General features: G+C 41.9%; 1 protein-coding gene across 1 annotated transcript in view; it reads left to right on the top strand.

Moving 5' to 3' along the window:
* Window positions 1-12,712, top strand: part of EDIL3 (EGF like repeats and discoidin domains 3) — a 1,025,075-nt gene that overhangs the window by 245,829 nt on the left and 766,534 nt on the right. Inside the window, exon 2 of the mRNA XM_073624465.1 lies at window positions 92-220. Within this exon, the coding sequence (XP_073480566.1) occupies window positions 92-220 (129 nt within the window). The remainder of the gene's footprint in view (window positions 1-91; window positions 221-12,712) is intronic.

Below are 12,712 nucleotides of genomic sequence, written 5' to 3'. Positions count from 1 at the left end.
TGTTGAGAAATGTGGAATGACTTGTATTATGTCTGCTGATGACTGTGTGGATGTGTCATTAATTGCACTTTTTTCTATTTTTGACTGGCAGGGGATGTGTGTGAGCCCAACCCATGTGAAAACGGAGGAATATGTTTATCGGGCTTGTCTGATGAAACCTATACATGTGAGTGCCCAGTCGGCTTCAACGATCCCAACTGTTCTAGTGTTGTGGAGGTTGGTAAGTGCAAGTTTAACATATCATTGATGCTTTGGTTTGATCAAATTAGGCTCATTAACTGAATTTTAATAAGACCTTTTGGAAGATAATTAAAATCGAATTTCTTTTTAATATAATAAAGAAGGGTTGGGGTCTGTTTGCATCCCAGCTGGCGTGATCTAACTTTACTATTTGTCCTGATGACCAATGTCACCAGAAGAAAAAGTAAGAGAGAATCCAACATTTTATGGTTGTTACTAGAAAAAAAAAAAAAATAAAAATAAAAAGAGCTGCGGAGATGTCTTTGAATGGGGAAACCTGTTCTTCTGTCAGATGCAGGATTTCCCCTTTATCTTTGACATTGACACATAAAAATAAAAACTTGATGGTGTTTTTAGACTTTCACACTCCATCCAGCACTAAAAAAAGTTTTCACTAATGTTTCAGCTTAACATATTTTATCTGTGTTCTCACGTACATAGCTTTGGTAATTCTAAGGAAGATTCTACATTGTACAGTCAGATTGTAATATGCATGACCAGCTTTATGCATACCACATTGATAAAAATTGTATTTATATGAATTCTATTCATGATAATTTTGCCTTATTTATTGGACAGTTTTCTGCTGAAATAGTTCATAACCTTAATTTTAAAGGGGTTGTAAAGGTTCATGTTTTATCACCTTAATGCCTCCAATGCATTAAGATGAAAAAACATTCGGCGATTGCAGGCCCCCCAGCCCCCCCCCCCCCCTGTTTACTTGACCTCACCTGAGCCCTCGAAAGTCCCGCGTCGAGAACGTGATTGATGTCGGCCCAGTCTTCTCGCCTGTTCTCGGCTCTTCATAGGTTAGATTGATAGCAGTGCAGCCATTGGCTCCCGCTGCTGTCAATCAACTCCAATGACGCAAATGCTGGGGGGCCGAGTCCTGTAGTCGGTGGCTTATGGACGCCGGATACAGGACTTGGGAGTGTGCCCACAAGCTAACCGCCCAGGAGAGCGCTTCCCAGAGGGGGTTAGCTTTAGCGGGGAGGAGCCGAGACAGCCGCCGTGGGACCCCAGAACAGCAGGATCAGGGCCACTCTGTGCAAAACTAACTGCACAGTGGAGGTAGGTATAACATGTTTGTTATTTAAAAAAAAAAAATCGAACCTTTACAACCACTTTAAGGTAAAGAAAAGAAAAACGTTTGTTATCACGTCTAAATTTGCATTAAGGATTACTCTATCAATTGATCAAATGTAAAGATGAAAGATCATCATCCTAAACTTATAAAATTAATCATAACATTTTTGAGAACCTTACTAGACAAAATCAGAAAAAAAGTTTTCGAAAATGCAAAAATTCAAGAGGTTGTATATGTACTTTTGACGTTTGCCACATTTAATATCTTCCTTACAATTTTTTAAATATTTATTCTGTAGTTTAAATGTTTTCCAAAATATATTTGAGGGCTGTGGGCAGTATGTCTGAAAATGGATAGTGGGAAAATTATAATGGAATAATCTTCCTCTGGTTTAAAATAGATGAAAGTTAAATGTCATGTAGAAGACTCATTCCCAAAAACATAAACAAGGACCTGGACTCCAAGGTGGCCAATGAAATATTTTATATTTCAGCAAGATTATTTATTTTTGAAGTTACGGTAGTTGTAGATTGAACACTTGTGAGGGATTTCTCTTTTCTCAAAATGTATATCTCAGGAATCCTTCATGATCACCTCCAGGGCTTAAATAGTGAATATATGTGGAGGATGAATAGTAACTGTTATTCTCCTTTTGTTCATGAAAACGGTATTGACAAATGACTACTCGTATTCAGATTTCACGGTATGTCAGAGAAATTTCACAAGAAGTAATGCGCTAATAACAAATAGAAATGCACTTGGTTGCTCTGCTTTTATCAATCACAGAAAAAACTGCCACAAGCATTGCTTGAATTACTTGCATTTATAAAGTTTTGTATGTCCACATTGACACTGACTGAATTGAGGCAGTCTGTCACAGGATTTGGTAAACCCACTGTGGCACCAGTGGTTTCAATAGACTTGCAGGCAGGAAAAGAATCTAGAGCAATGTAAATCCTCAGACAGATTGTCAAAGCAAACAGTGGCAAAGTCAGTGGGTTGATGGTAAAGCCAGGTACACACGAGCCAAATGTCGGGAGGCATCGGCAGGGTAAAAAAAAAAAATGTCCGACATTTGACCCTTGTGTATGTCAGTCTGTCCGACAGAAAACTAGCTGGAAAACCAGCAGCCATCTGAGTCCTTAATAGCGCTCTCAGCCAGTGGCAGAGAGCATTGTTCTAAGTGTTCTGGTGGAGGGGGGCCCCCTGTCAGAACACGAGCACAACAGCTCAGTGGGGGAGATCGCTGTACTTACTTTGCATAGTGAGTACAGGTGCTCCGACCGGAGCCAACAGTTTTTTTCATCCAACCTGCCAGGTTGGACAAAACAAAAAAAAAAACTCATAGTGTGTATCAGGCTTAAGATTGAGCAAAAACAATCCAATCCTAAACCAGTCCGGATCCAAGACAAATTGACAAAGTGCAGACTAACAGTAGCAGATATAATAGGCTGATTATCAGAATAAGCACAGCTAAAACTGAGTACAAATGCAGTTTACCAGGGCATATGCAAACAGACTAAGCAGAGATCAGGCCCAGGATGAATGTTCAGTAGCCTGCTTACATTTCTTGAAAAGGGCAAGGGTGTGCTGCCAACACCAGGGCTGTGAGTAATGACCAGCAGATGGAAAAGCCTCAAAGATAAACCCTGGGCAACATATAACATCTTTTAAACCCCCCTTCTTTGTTGCTTTTAAAACACTAAATTGATTTTCTCACGCAACTGCTGTTTTTTTTTAGATAATCCTCGCTTTATTCCATGTAACATAATCACAGGTCTTGTATCACAGGTCTGAGCTGCAGCAACAACTGGGAGGAGTTGGCAGGGCACCCTACATGGCTTCCAGTTCTCTGCCAGATTACTCTAAAGAGCCCCTGTGGCCAAACAGGGTCAGAATAGACTAAAGTTTGGGCTTTTTTTCAAATGCCTGAACAACCAAGGTTTAATCCAAACCTAGGTTTGGACTAAACTGTTGGCCTGTTCCTATTGCACAGTAGCAGCTTGGTGCAGTTTTGGAAAGTGGGCAGAGGGAATGTGCAAACCCTGCCAGCACAGAATGTTTATCTCCACCTACTGAAGCCGTGCTGGCTTGGTGATCAACATATCTGCATTCAACTACAGTAGGATGTTATGTCAAAGTCTCTCTGTTCATGTGAACATGTGAGTTATGTTCTGGTCACCTTCACATGAAATAGGTCCCCCCTCAGTGATAAAAGGTGCCCTATTCTTCAATCTTGTGGCGCACAGGATCATCTAATGGTAAAAAGACGAGCTGTCCTATGACAAGGTTACACTACCACAACTAACTAACCAACTAACTGACTAACCCTGTTTTCTTGTGCCTGGAGTTTTAAAGTTGATCATTACATAATTCTAGTATCAAGAATGTATTTGTGTCTACTGACAGTTTTCAATTATCATTTTACCATTAAATAGAAAGAGAAGGATGGAGTCATGTCACAAATCTTACCAATAACCAACTCACAGCTAAAGTGAAATTTCACTGGAGCAACATCTCCTCTCATGTGTGTAATAGTTTAATTTTTGCCTGCCACAATTTTTTTCTTCCTGTTTTTGAGGTGACTTGTTAATGTTAATTGAAATTGAAAATATACCTATAATAATTTATAATGCTATCAGATTTCTGATGTTAGTATTTCATACGAACTGCAGCAGAGTCCTTAATGAATAATGGCTACCTGTTATTTTTCTCTTAACCGACTTACATTGTCACTAGCTCCAACAATGCATTCATAAGTCTGTTATTTACACTTGAACGCCACTTATATATCATTTCAATGACTCCCACATATATTAACAGTAATTAGGGGACATGGAGATGCGTTAAGAAGTGATGAGTGAATCAGGCAAAGCTTGGTTTGCAGGAGGTTTGCAGTGTGAAGTCTTCAAGCACTGAACATAGCTCTGAATAATATTTAAGTCAACAGGAGCCAAATCTTGCTTGATTTTATCACATTTTTCAAAGCTAATTTGTAAGCTTTTGTTAAAAATCAGCATGGGTAGCTGGGTACTACCACAGGGACGTGTAGCAATGCAAAAAAATGTAAAAAATATATATACTATTCAGCAGGGATAGGATCTTTTAATAAAGCCTAAAGGACAACATAATCTAAATCATCTAAATAACATGCTTGATGGATGCCTTAAAGTTGCACATGAAGATATGGAACAGTACAAGTTAAAAAAATGTGCTAGTGCTGCAAAATTTCAGATCCCCGGGCACCTGATTTTGGAAACAAACCGGCCGGGATTCTGGGTTACACATATATTACTTTTTTCTTGGTTATTCTAAAACAATCAAAACAGATGAATTTGCATAATAATGGAATGCAGACTTTGCCCCGGCTTCAGAGGAGAGGAGGGACAGCCAACAATGGACCCCCATAGTAATCCTACGGGTGACATCACTGCCAAGGCAAAATCTCATATAAGCTTAAATACGTGAATGTAATTTCAAAAGTCACTTTCAATCTATTTAAATCTGTAGCTTTCATTACAGTAATGACTAGTATAAAAGGCCTTGTTTAGACACTTACTGATATGGGTTGGATTTACTGGTCCTAGTCTCCAACTTTTTTTTCCTGTGTTGCTACCCTATCACACGCATTCCCAATGCAGGCTACAATTGGACATGTTGATGTGCATTGCATAAGCATGTTTAACTGTTATCACCATCAATAAATCTGCTCTGAGATATTGATACTGATATCTTGATGTCAGGGAAAAGTGAACATGAGTAGAAGGAAGTCTGGGGTTTGGAGAACGGCAACATAAGTGTAATTACTTCAAGGTACAGTAACACTTTAAGTGAGCACGCCATTTTACATGTGCCTGTAAAAAATTTCTCTTGTAGGGAAACAATCCTAGTATATGTTCATTTAATAGAGCAGTGATTATGTACAGCAAGTACCTTAAACTACAACATCAAAGTTAATGTTTACTATCAGATCAGCAAAAAAATTAATTTTGATTTTTTTTGGAGTAGGATACTGAACTTGCCACATTATTGCTCTTTTCCTTATCAAATAGACCTGATACTCCCCTAATCAAAATCAAATACAAAGCATTTGGCGTGTTTGTTTGTCTCTTCATAGTGGTATTTTAGAGTCAGCAGCACTGGTTTAAATGAGGTCATTAGTGAAACTTTGTCATCTTTTTTGTGTATCTCATTCTTTTCTCTCCCACTAATTACTTTGTAGTGAATCAATAGTTCCTTAAAAGTTTCTAACTTTCTTTCAGCTGTACTTAAGGCTTACCACTTGTAGCTCTAATTTATTCTGCCTGCAGAACTATTTCTCATTCAGTTTATCTTTATTTGTTCTTTTTGCAGATTTTTTTTTCTGTATGTTCACAGGATTGTTTAAAGACATCCTGTCGTCAGACCACTAATTTCAACAAAAATATTCCCATAAAATTATATACTAATTTAACATATTTTATCCATGTTATTCACTTGTAGAAGCCTCCCTTGTGTAGCCATCCAAAAGGCTTGAGACTGCTGCTTGGTTCTATCCTCTTGGATGTGATGTCAGCAGCTCCAGCATATTCAGAGCTGTCACTTATGCTTTTATCTGTCATTTTTTTTACTACACTATGTGGTACCCCCTTGTCCTTTATTATTGGTACACCTATATTTGAGTCACGGAGGCGGAGATAGGACTCGCGCTGGTCTAGGACCACATTTAAAGACCAAAGCCACCTGCATAAGTTTGCGGTTCACCGAGTACCACCAGGCGGGGAAGCAGGGACAGTATCCATGCAGTCTAGAACCCCAAGCAAAAGACCACAACCTCCTGCAGTTGATCTTTGCGGTTGACCTAGCACCGCTAGGTAAGGGGCCACTGCTTACTTGAGTGTGATATATACACGAAGAGGACACAGATTTAGAATATATTTCCCCGGCACCTCACTTTTATTGTTTTGAGCACACTGAACCCTTCATACTGCACTTTAAAGGACATTATCACCTGTAATGCCCCGTACACACGGTCGGATTTTCCGATGGACAATGTCCGATCGGAGCGTGTTGTCGGAAATTCCGACCGTGTGTGGGCGCCATCGGACATTTTCCATCGGATTTTCCGACACACAAAGTTGGACAGCAGGAGATAAAATTTTCCGACAACAAAATCCGATTGCGTCAATTCCGACCGTGTGTGGCCTGTTCCGACGCACAAAGTGCCACGCATGCTCAGAAGAAATTCTGACACGGGACAGCTCGTTCTGGTAAACTTAGTGTTCGTAATGGATACAGCACTTTCGTCACGCTGCAATGTTAAAAATGGTTTAATACAGCGCACTCTCTTCTTCTTTATAATGTGACAAGAATTAAGTCGTTTTGCTGCTCATATTCACACACACACTTCTCACAAAGTTTTATTTGTGTTTTTTTAGTGGGATTCCCTCAATATATTGTTATTAGTTGTCACATCTGACAGTTTTATATATATTTTTTTTTTTTTTTTGGATTTTCAGCCTTTTTTTTTCTTTAATGTTTGGATTTTTTCCAAGGCTGATCTTTGTTCAATGTTATTTTTATTTTTACTCCAGAATATTTTTGTGTGTGTTTTGTGTGTCAAGTTACCCCAACACCATTGATATCTTTTATTATTTAATCTCCAGGAGATTGTTTGGTGTTGGTGTCCCTTGTTCATTTCACATTGTATATTTGAAATGTACCTGAATCCTCACAAACCAACTGTCCTTTTTGAAGTAAAACACATAGGAGAGTATAATTCAAAACAAAAATCCTTTATTAAGGGATCAGAACCAAACAAAGAGGAAGGCAACACTGGATCAACAGGAGAAATTAGCGAAGCCTGGGACCCCCACGGCAGACATCAATTCTTCAACATCAAAATTGGTGGCCTGAGGAGTCCATATGTAAGGGAGGGCAATCTGGTCCAGAATTCGCAGAGATCCGGATAGTAGCAGATGACATCTGTGTCCCCAGGCTGTGGTACCACAAGAGGCTGCATCTTTTGGCCAACCAGACTGGATCCAGGGCAATCACTGTCTGGTCTTCCTTCCACGCTTCCTTCCGGGCTGTGGCTGTGCAGTTGGAGATGTGGCAGGAGGAGGAGTAGGACCTGGATGAGGAGGAGGAGGAGGACTGGGAGGACCTGGAGGAGGACTGGGAGGACCTGGAGGAGAGGGAGGAGGAGGAGGAGGACCTGCAGGAGGAGGAGGAGGACCATCCCAAAGCTGTGTGTGAGGTGTAATTTGGCCCCTCATACCTTTCTCCAGAGCCTCTGATATGAGGGCCTCACACATGGCTTTTTGGCCCTCCTCCATCCTCTGCATTTTATATGCTATGAATGCAGCAATGTTCTCCTGCATGGTGTGGGGTGCTCCCAGGACCTCTGTAGCCCTCCAAAAGAATGCTATAGCCGCCTCCTCTAGGGTACTCGTCCTACTGCCACTTTCTGTTTTCAGGTGTGGTGGAGGGACCTTGATATCAGCCAGCCGGCTCGGCCCGGCCACCTCCTGGCTGAGACTTCCCTGTGTATGAAAAAGGGACATGGTTGTAATGTTTTGCATCATCAATCACAATCCTAAATTAGTACTCCCAACTAACATCTAGTTAACATCATTGATTGGACAAGCAGAAATATTTAGAGGAATGCTATACCTGGCTCAATCTGGGCTCCTCCACATATGGCCTGGAAGGCCCAGGTTGGGCGTCAGAAGCCTCAGCCAGGGGGGAAGGAAGCGTGGAAGGAAGACTGGAGAGGGATGCCCTGGGTTCAGTCTGGCCTGCCAGAAAGTGCAGCCTGTCGTAGTACAACATCCTGGGGACATAGATGTCATCTGCTGCTCCGGATCTCTGTGAATCCAGGACTTTCTTGCGCTCCCTCAGATATGTGCTCCTGAGGCCACCAATGAAAATCTTTAAATAAGTGATGTCTGCCGTGGGGATCACCTGCTTCACAATTTCACACAATTGCTCCAGTGCTACCTTCCTCTTTGCTTGGTTCTTGAAATGGGGGTGGGTAATCTCCCACAGACAGGGCAGCTCACTTAGCATATCAATGAATAGTGACATGAAGTCAGTATCTCTCATTAAGATATCCATCTTCACTGCAAGACACAACACAAGACAAAGCCTAATGTCAGACAAAACTCTCCTAATCTTGTTACAATATAGGCCTCAATCTAGAAGCAGTATAGGCACAAGTTTGTCTCTTACCTTCGTTCTTACGATCGGCGCGTCCAATGCTAATTCCTCCGCTCACAGATCGTACGTAATACGCACGCGTGTTACGCTTTATACACACTGCGCATGCGTGTAACTCCGCCCGCCCCTGACGTTCTTTCTAGTCTATTCCCCGCCCCTTTTCGTTCGGCGCAGTGGGTGAAGAGCACATGGCGGAGTTACAGCAGGTGCGTGCTAATTCTAGCAACGAGGAGGAGAAGTAGGAAAGCCCAGATCCAGGCACGTCCCGATCCAGAAGGAGACGTTTTAAGGCCACAAATATGTCGTTTGGGGAGATGTTGGAGATGGTCGACATCATGAAGAAGTCCGACTATGATGGAAAATATGGGCCTTACCCCAACCCCAACATCCGAAAGGCCAAGATCATGGCGAAAGTGGTCAGGAGTCTTGAGAGGAATTTCGGGGTACGACGATCGAAAGATCAGCTCAGGAAGCGGTGGTCGGACCTGAAGTTGAGAGAGCCAGAGCAGTTCCGAAAGATCCGGAGAGTGCTGCAAAAAAGTAAGTAGTTGTGCTGTGTTCCTATTCTTTCTGTCTTTATTCTGTTCGTTCTGCTCCATATGCTTTTAGTAATTGTAACGTTTAAAAAGGTCAACTTTAATGTTCATGGGCCCATTATTCATTCGTATCAAACATTTTTCTTTCGGCCTCTAGAACACCATTGCATTTTCACACATTTTTAGGGGCCTACTTGGATGCCAAATATTTGTTTGTGTAGATGGGTTTGTTACTAGAATGAAATGCCAACTAGATTGTGTGTAAGGAGAGGACACTGAGCAGCTGTTTTCACATCTGGACACTGGAGCACTAGTGTGGGACCCCAGAACACCCTTTTTTTTAGGGGGGCCACACAGGTGCTCCAGTGTATACTATAGGGGGGGCTACATCTGTGAAGCTTGTACCAAACAGGTAAAGTATTGCAGCTTGACAAAGGGCAATAAAAAATGTACATCTTGGAACTCGGCTAAAATAGACAATTGTACCCCACTTCCAAGCAATGTTTCCTAGTTCTAGTTCTGCCATCAAATATCTGTGTGCTAATTATACCATTTTTGTTTTACATAGGGGAGAAAAGACTCGGAGGACACCCCTCATCCCAGGAGAACACAGACCCCCCCCCTCTGGAAGAAGGGGAAATACCGCAAACCCAAGAAGCTGAGCAGGAGGAAGAAGAAGATGTGGTGGAGATTGGCACCACAACAGGTGTCTGCGACCACAGACTCAGGTAAAAGAGATGGATGGTGGCAGATTTTTGAGACCTTTTTTTTGTTCTTTATCTCTTTTTAGGTGATCGTGATCCAGAACGCTTTACATCTGAAAGTGCCCAGATACTCATCGGGGAGATCATGGGGTGTAATCTCCAATTGCAAAACATCCAGCAACAAATCACTGATGTTATTAAAAAAAATAATAACATCATTGATGTTTTGGGGCGAATTTAAACCCCACAAAATCACCTGTTTTATGTTACTAAAATTTTTACAATGTTTAGAAAAGCCAAATTTAGAGGATGCACACAGTGTGCCAACATGTGCTATCTGCCATCACGGGAGATCAATGGACGCGTTTTGGGGGTGCAACCCCATCCTCAATTATAAAGTCGCATTGAGGAAGGGCTTGCTCCCCCAAAACACGTCCCTTGATCCCCCCTGATGGCAGATAGCACAAGTTGACATTCGTAAATTGGTGTGCATCTTCCAAATTTGGCTTTTCCAGGGGTGATTTCCCCCCATCTGAACGCTATATCAAACACAGTTCCTAAATACTCATGTCTGATATAGCCTTCAGGTTTTACCATATGTGAACTTTGTAAGTTCAAGTTTTTTGGCTTTCTTGTTGGTTTTACACAGGCCTGTTTTATCTGAAATGGATATTTTGATTTTTGATAATGCTACTGCAAACATTGTTATACAACAAACATGTTGGTTTGTTTTAAAAACCTTTCGTAAATGCACATGTGATTGTGCAGCTATAAAAAAGTGCCTTACTCAAGAATGTGTGGATTATTGTCTCAACACTACAACACTTTTGGGGTGATGTAATTGCTGTTTTATGCACAAATGGGGGTTATTTCCTAAGGGCAATTACACTTTGCACTACAAGTGCAGGTTCAGTGCAGTTGCAAGTGCACTTGTAGTGAAATGTGTTTTGGCATTTAGGAAGTACCAGCCAACACTATTTTTTATAAGGTTACCCAATCACGACATTTTCTGCACTCAAAACATTTCTGTCAGGGTCAGCTAAAACAAACACAAGCAGTAAATGTCCACCAAGAATTTCTTTTGTTTGTTTTTTATTTGAAAAAGGTGTCACAGATTGTCTGGCATATTGATAGCCCCCCTACCCGCAAAGAACTCCATGTAGCGTAACCGGACATCACGGGCATTCAGGGAGGGCAAGCCAGGACGGCCACTTTCAAGCGCCGTCAGTGTTGATGGATTTGGGATTCCGGCCTCAGGCCCAACTGAGCCAGCATAGTTGGCTGAATGTTTTCTTAAAAAATTATGGAGAACACAGCAGGCAAGTATTATATGGTTCAGTTTATACTCCGCCATATGGATGGGTGTCAGAAATAATCGGAACCGGCTGGCCAGGATTCCAAATGTGTTCTCCACCACTCTTCGGGCTCTGGCCAGCCGGTAATTAAAAACCCTCTGTTCCGGGGTGAGGGTCCTCATCGGGAATGGCCGCATCAGGTGGTCCCCCAGCGCAAATGCTTCATCAGCAACGAACACAAATGGGAGACCTTCAACATTGTCCTCTGGAGGTGGCAAGTCCAAGCTGCCATTCTGGAGACGCCTGTAGAACTCCGTCTGGGCGATCACTCCACCATCGGACATCCGGCCATTCTTCCCCACGTCCACATACAAGAAGTCGTAATTAGCCGACACCACCGCCAACATCACTATACTATTAAACCCCTTGTAATTATAATAGTACGACCCCGAGTTGGGTGGTGGGACGATGTGGACGTGTTTCCCATCAATTGCCCCTCCGCAGTTAGGAAAGTCCCACCGCTGGGCAAAGTGGGAGGCCACAGTCTGCCATTCCTGTGGCGTGGAAGGAAACTGTTGAGGAAAAAACAATAAACATTACTATTTTTTCACAGAAACATGGCAAGCAGATTATACACAAACATTATGGGGCAACCTCCAGATAGCATTTACTAAGGGGAATTTAACAAGGCCAAAGTATAAGGTACACCTATCATATTCCCCCTCCCCCCCTCTCATGGGCCATTTCTAACATTATAGGGGGGGAACTCTTGGACAGGTAACCCTCTTCACTTCATTGAGAGATGAATGCCTAAATACAGGGTATTACTTGGAACAGCCCCTCCTTAGTTACACTATTAGCAGACCACTGGACAGGTAAGAAGTGTCTGAATACAAAGATATAAATACACATTGTACACATTTGAGGGCATTTGGACATTCTGCTATTACCTATCAAGATAATAATAGGATACAAAAACTTGAAACAGTTCCATTGGAAAGTATACAGGCAGGCCCTTGCACTACATGCTTTGGGGAATTCATCCATAAATCTGACCAGTAAAGAGATGGGTATAGTGTGTATGGGTTTGGCAAAGTCAGCAGATAGATGATTGAGGATAGAGAATTGGGATCAGCTGACTTAGCAGTTGGGGGGAGGGAGGGTTACCAAAAATTTGTGGACACCACAAAAAAAGCCTCTGGCACTCTGCCTGAATTTAAAGCTAAAATAACATTCACAAACATTTTAGGGGGTGTTTGGGGTAAAGCACTACTATAGAGCTGATAAAATACATTGTTAAGTGACTACATGAGGTGAATATAGGGCAGGAGACACCATGCTGGGGAGGTTATTGAAGGGCAAATATGTATGAAGGACATAAAATAATAATTACATAAAAATCCAGCATGCATGAGGACAAAGGGGACATTCACAGCATATTACAATCATGGTAATTAGGGAATGAGGAAAGAAATACAATATATTAGCAAACATTCAATACAATAAAATGTGATATAAAAGGAAAAAAATCTTACCTTCATATACTCCTTCTGCAGGATCTGTATGATGGCAGAACAGGTCTCTGGGATGATGATACCCAGAGCCTGGGGGGAGATGCCTGTCGAGAACTTCAAGTCCTGCAGACTTCTC

This window comes from Aquarana catesbeiana, linkage group LG01 (assembly GCF_042186555.1).
Source record: "Aquarana catesbeiana isolate 2022-GZ linkage group LG01, ASM4218655v1, whole genome shotgun sequence".
NCBI classification, from domain to species: domain Eukaryota; kingdom Metazoa; phylum Chordata; class Amphibia; order Anura; family Ranidae; genus Aquarana; species Aquarana catesbeiana.
Note: the sequence above shows the minus strand (reverse complement) of the source record. Positions and strands in the feature narration are given on the sequence as shown.